General features: G+C 33.5%; 1 protein-coding gene across 3 annotated transcripts; it reads right to left on the reverse strand.

The window, feature by feature from the left end:
• Nucleotides 1-882: 882 nt before the first annotated feature.
• On the reverse strand, nt 883-5,770 carry LOC143599094 (uncharacterized). Of its 3 annotated transcripts, none has more exons than XM_077077139.1 (8): nt 5,721-5,770; nt 3,819-4,575; nt 3,121-3,239; nt 2,248-2,922; nt 1,953-2,166; nt 1,701-1,863; nt 1,521-1,584; nt 883-1,006 (listed from the first exon to the last, which is right to left on the reverse strand). In XM_077077139.1, the coding sequence occupies exons 2-8, from the start codon at nt 4,521-4,523 to the stop codon at nt 925-927; spliced, it is 2,022 nt and encodes a 673-aa protein (XP_076933254.1). In that variant the 5' UTR covers nt 4,524-4,575; nt 5,721-5,770; the 3' UTR covers nt 883-924. The 3 variants fall into 3 exon arrangements, with proteins under 3 accessions (XP_076933254.1, XP_076933252.1, XP_076933253.1); XM_077077137.1 differs by having other exon boundaries at nt 908-1,009; XM_077077138.1 differs by lacking the exon at nt 5,721-5,770 and having other exon boundaries at nt 908-1,009; nt 3,819-4,953.
• Between the last annotated feature and the right edge of the window lie 344 nt (nt 5,771-6,114).

Genomic DNA, 6,114 nt, shown 5'->3' on the forward strand with positions numbered 1-6,114 from the left:
ATAGCTCAAAAACTCTTAAAACCCATCCACCACAATACCACATATATATAATTTAAAAAATTATAAACATAGCTCATAAAGCCCATTAGTCTATTACACATATAGCCAAAAAAAATATAGTCCATTAAACCCATTACACATTTAATCAGGGATAAAAAATCGAAGTAGTCGTACATACGGTCCACATTGTTTTAAGAACGATATAACAGAGTGTCAATTATGAAGAATTGATATACGACTTTACTTTTGTTTATTGTTATCACAATGTAACGTTGTTAAAAGAAAAATCTCAAAGACGAGCGTCGCGTTACACACATTTTTATGATGGCCCGTTTTTGTTAAAGCAAGCCAAAATTTTTGTTAAAACTCAGTATACACAATCAAAACTAACGAGAGGGTTAAAACTCTTGCATATACTACTCGCAGACATCAAGTAGTTTCACTCGCAATATTATGAACTACAAATGTAAGCAATGATGATTAGGTCCTTTTAGAAGCCATTAGTCGAACTTTAAAACGTTTGCAAAAAGAGTTTGTAATAATCATATTTCAAGTTGTCCAGCAAAGCACCACATTCGACACGCGAGTTACAATAATGAACCGAATAAACTGATAACACGGAAGCTTTAAGGCCTGGTACTGTCCACTACTCATCACATTAAAAACACATAAGCAGCCATTCTTCTAATCTTTTTAAATCAGCACATTAACCTTAAAAGACACTTTGTCAACTTCATAAATATAAATAAAATTATCCGATATGAACTCGCCATCCGTATGTCTGCCTTGTTGTCATTCGACCTGCTAATTATTCTTTTCCCCGGAGTTAATAATAATAATAATAATAATAATAATAATAATAATAATAATTGTATTAGTAAGGGTATATCAAGTGTTGTGTTCTCTGTGTCCACCTCAGCCTTTCTACGGGTGCCTCACGCTTTCTTTTACCTTTGACCAGTTAATCTTCTCTGCACAGTTTGCGCATACGTACACATGTCCACACCTGCTTTTTCAAACAAAAAATTGTCAAATAAAATTTTAAAAATAATTAAAAAAAGAAAAAGAAATATTGGTGAAGCCCGATATTAAGAAAGGCCCGATTTTTTTTTTAACTTTTTATATATTTTTTCTACATTAAGCACTTAAGCCTGCAACAAAAAGAGAGCCCCTGAATTCGTTTAATTTTGTTTTGTATTATCGCCACAATAGCTTTGTTATTGTTTATTCATTTATTGTTATCATAATATGCGTCGATCTTAGGAAAAAATATATATATATAACGGTCTTTTTTTAGTACCTTTTTGGGGCACCCAAAATCTAGAAGATCACTCGCTCCATTGATTTTATATATGACCAATTCAAAGGGGTTGAGTTTGAGAAAACAAACATTGTTTGTTATGACTTTATAGGGTCACCACAATAGACCTTGAAAATTAGTATAATATTTTTTTACAACAAACCGTTTTGTTTAGTCAAAACCCGCTTGACCCATTACCCGATCCAACCCGCTAATATACCTATTTGGTGAAGAATCAGACCCGCTGTCACAACATAAGAAGCAAGACTGCAAGCTTTCTTCACCTAAAATAAGGTCAACAATGAGAGAAGACTTTGAATACAAATATAATATCAAATAAAAAAATATTAAAAATTGAATAAGTTGATTTATGATTAATTATATTAATAATTATGCCAACCTGAATTAGATGACCGGTTAAGGGCTAATGAAACTTCTTGTTGCACTGACCGTTGCAGCTCGAGTTGCATCTTCATGCACGTCTCAAGAGCGCTCTGCATGCTATTCATTCGTTCTTGAAGCATAACCATATCCATACGTAGACCATTTATGATCTCCAAATCCTATGCATTATCAAAATAAAATTATAAAAATATACAAATAAAATACGATATTTGCATCTATTATATAAGATCATTTAAATTAAACTTACAGTTGCGGACTGTTGTGTGACTTCGGGGTGTTGCCAGCTGTCACCTAGTTCTGTACTCTCATCAACTTCATCATTTTCATCTTCTTGGTGCTCGGTCTCTAGCATCCAGTCATCGTCTGATTCAGAAGCTTGATGTTGGCGTGCCAGGTAGGATTGTAAAACCTGGTTGAGTCTCACACGGAAACCGCTTTGAAGAAGATTAGAAACTCGTCTCCTACAAGGTTAAAAGTTTGTAAGCATAAATAATATTAAAAACTGTTATTAGATTATAGAGACTAATAAGATGGTCAAATACCGGCTCGTGAGTCGTTGAAGTTCATGTCGAATATTGTTATCAGTATCATCATCGTGTATAAAAAATGCATCTGTTGTGACCACCGGATGATCATCATCATACCACCCATTATGTACATTTTCTTGGTACATCCAATCATCTTGATTCTCAACCGAGTTTGCATTTTGACTTTGGGTTGACTCGATATTAGTCAAAGTCGCATTGTCTTCCGCTTCCACAATTTCTTCTTGCCAAGACAATATATCCGTTTCGGTTTCTGATGCACTTAGATGGTCAAATGCCTGGTCAACTTCTAGTTCAAGTTCATCCACATTCGACTCGTACCGACTTTTAAGCTCCAAAGACTCTTGACACGGTTCAGTTGGTTGCGGTGTTGGTGGTGGTGGCAGTGGTTGTTGTCTCTCGGATTCATTATCATTAACAGTATCATCTAGTAACTGATTTTCTAGGTATTTTGTGTCATTCTCGGATGAGGTATCAGATTCATCAACAATATCTTCATGTACTAGATTTTCTTGATTTTTTGTGTCATTTTCAGAAAAAGTAGCAGATTCATTAACAATATCTTCATGTACTTCATTTTCTTGATATTTCATGCTATTGATAGACGCGGTATCAGAGTGAGGCCCATCATGAGCTTGTTCTTGGCTGTTCACTCTGGAAAGGAACCCTTTTCTGCTTCAAACAAACGTTACAAAAGTGACATTTTATATTCCAATATAATGAACAGAATGTTAATAGTTTAGAAATATAACAACCAAAAAAGTTGAAATCTTGATAATTATTAAAAGGTATGCTTTACTGGATAAACAGTGAAGAATATTCTCTTGATATCAGACAGATGTTTAATATAATAGTGAAAAGATAATATACCTCAAATCAGAAACTGTTTGTGATTGCCTCAAATGTCCCAACTCACGTGCTGCGGTAGAGGTTGGTTTTTCATCTTGAACAAATCTTTGATTCAACAAGAATCTACCTTTGAGCAATGCCTACAACAGGATCACAAGTTGCCTCAAATTATCGAACTAATGATATATGTTTATAGATAAAAAACATAATATAACAAATTCAATAACTTTGAAAAGATGCAATGCACACAATTTTTGTGTGTAAAGATTAAAAAAATAAGAGTAAACGAACCAAACGTTCATGAACTGTTCGGCGGGGTGTTCATTTATGTTCGTTTATTTAGTAAATGAACGAACATAAACACAATTTTTTTGTTCATGTAATTAAACAAACAAACACTAATACACGCGCTGTTCATTCATTTATGTTGATGAACGTTTGGTCAAGTACGCTTAATTTCGTTCGTTTACGTTTGGTCAATTATATTCATTTATGCCTGTTTACATTCATAAACTGTTACTTCAGGTTTAAACCGAAGAACATGAGCACACATGCACATCCCAGTTAATTAATGAACAAACATGAAAAAAAAATATGTTCGATTATATGTGTGTGGTCGTGTTCGTGTTTGTGTTCAGCTAATGCTAAATAAACGAACATGCCCTTGTTCATGTTCTTGCGGTTCATTTACACGCCTAAATACACAAAAATGTTCAAACCTTAATTCGTTTCCGATGAGCAAAAGTTGACACGGGTTGACTTTCCAACAAACTCCGCATCTCTTTTTTCCTTTCCGCTTCAAACCTTTTTAGCAAGTCAAGAAGAGCATGTCTACCATATAACAAACGCAAACACTTTCGTCCACCAACGCTCGTTTGACCGACACCTAATCCATCTTGTTCCTCCATAGGAGATACACACGTTTCCGCTTGCTGAGTGTTTGACTCTAACCATTGTCTCACTGTCCTCACCCTCAAGGATTCAGTATCACAAACCAAACGAGCCCGCGAACAATTATTATCATTATTACTAGTATGTGAAACATTCAATGCACGCTCGTTACTATTAATATTCTTACTTCCCCACTCACGAAAAACTCGTCTCACACGCTCTTTGTCAGCCGTACCAATAGCAGGAGATGGCTGCAAGCCCGAGATCTGATTCAAAGGACACTCGTTTTCAGCTTCACTAGTAATTGTTGACATATTCTCACTTTCACCGCCCTCTGAAGAACATGAACATCGGCCTCCTGTAATATTGTCATTAACATTCGTCTGTTTCGTTTTGGTCTGTTTGTTTTTCGTTTCATCGTCAAGATCCCGCCACAGTTTCCGGATAAAAGATGTACGGGTGACGGGTTTCTCTTGATTACCAAAATAAGAAGATTCAAGCACCGAAACGTTGTTTATTCCAGCAACAGCCATTGCTTTACACTTGACCGCTAGAGTTAAGCATTAACTGTAATCATCATAAAACCTGAATCCATAAAAATTAAAATACTGATTTAAAATTCAAAAAAAATGAAATCTTGATAGTTAATGGCATTTAAGAGCCAATGCCCGCGAAATTAATATTGTACTCGCAAATAATGGCATTGCATAATTCATGTTTTAGATAATATTACAAAGATAACTTATCCTTGGCAAGAAAGGAATCCAATTTAATAGAATTGCTACAATATCCAGAGAATAATTCCATGTGAACACGCGCATATCGAATCTAACATGCCAACAATTATAGCTCGGGATGAGATCAGTATAACACTAAAAACTACAGATACCGGAAATTAGTAAAACCATATACCAAAATCATGAAAAATTGGATGCCAATACCGGTACCTGTTCAATACGGTACGGATATGATATCTGTACTTCGGTAATAAATGATGTATGCCTAAATACAGTATAGAAATAAGATTCGATACACATTTTTTTCTAAAAAAATGGCAATAGATTTTTTTCCTGATCTAACATATTAAAATCCTAATCACAAAAAAGTTAAAAAAAACTCATACACATAATATTTCTTCAAAACAACAAGATTAAACAACTGGTTACGGATCGACTAACACGAACAATAATTCAGAAATTAAAACACTTTAGATTCAACTGAAAACACAATATTATGAATATTTTTTTCCTAATCTAACACATTAAAATCCAAATCACAAAAAGCATAAAAAAGCTAAAAAAAAAAAAAAGAAGAGAATGAATGAATACTGATACAGATATTATTAGTATTAATTATTCTTCAAAACAACGAAATTCACCGACATAAATGAAATTGATTAAAACATATTTATAAATTATAATCCAGCTAACAACACAACGATGACTGATTATAAGATTATTAATCGATTAAGACGAACAATAATAATTCAGAAATTAAAACTTGCTATTAAATAAATAAACCGCACAAATGTTACATCTAATTATCTAAACCACTCATTTCACCAGATTCAAACCTGTACAAAAGAGTAGACATAATATAATATAATATAATATATATGTATATATAACAATTATGAATCGATTAACATGAACAGAAACTCATCTATACAGCAAGCAGTTAACAGATTATTATTCTGCCTATAAGCGAAGAAATGAAGAAAGAGTTAAAACCTGCAAATACTTTTCTTCTTCTTCTTCTTCTTCTGTGAATATTATTAATTCTATGAAAACTGATGGAAATGAAAGATTAAAAGAGTCGTCTATAGTTCAGGGGTGGGTAGAAGGTGAATCCTAAATAGTAGTAATATTAATTTTCAACAAACACGCCGTATAGATGATGTATATAGAGATAGAGTAGTTGTATGTATTTGTGTGTGTGTGTGTGAGAGAGAGAGTAAAATGAGGTTATTCAGTTGGAAGGTGCATATATTATGGCGTGAGTGTAACGTCTATTTTTTCTCTCATAAAAGATAATCAATACAAGGAGCCATTGACGGAAAAATATTTAACTTTGACAACTCGTCCGATTACACGATAGTGTGATAAGATAAAACTTGTTTAGTTC

Source organism: Bidens hawaiensis, unplaced genomic scaffold (genome assembly GCF_021521415.1).
Source record: "Bidens hawaiensis isolate Kalapana, Puna unplaced genomic scaffold, B.hawaiensis_p1.1 tig00051476_1, whole genome shotgun sequence".
NCBI lineage: Eukaryota > Viridiplantae > Streptophyta > Magnoliopsida > Asterales > Asteraceae > Bidens > Bidens hawaiensis.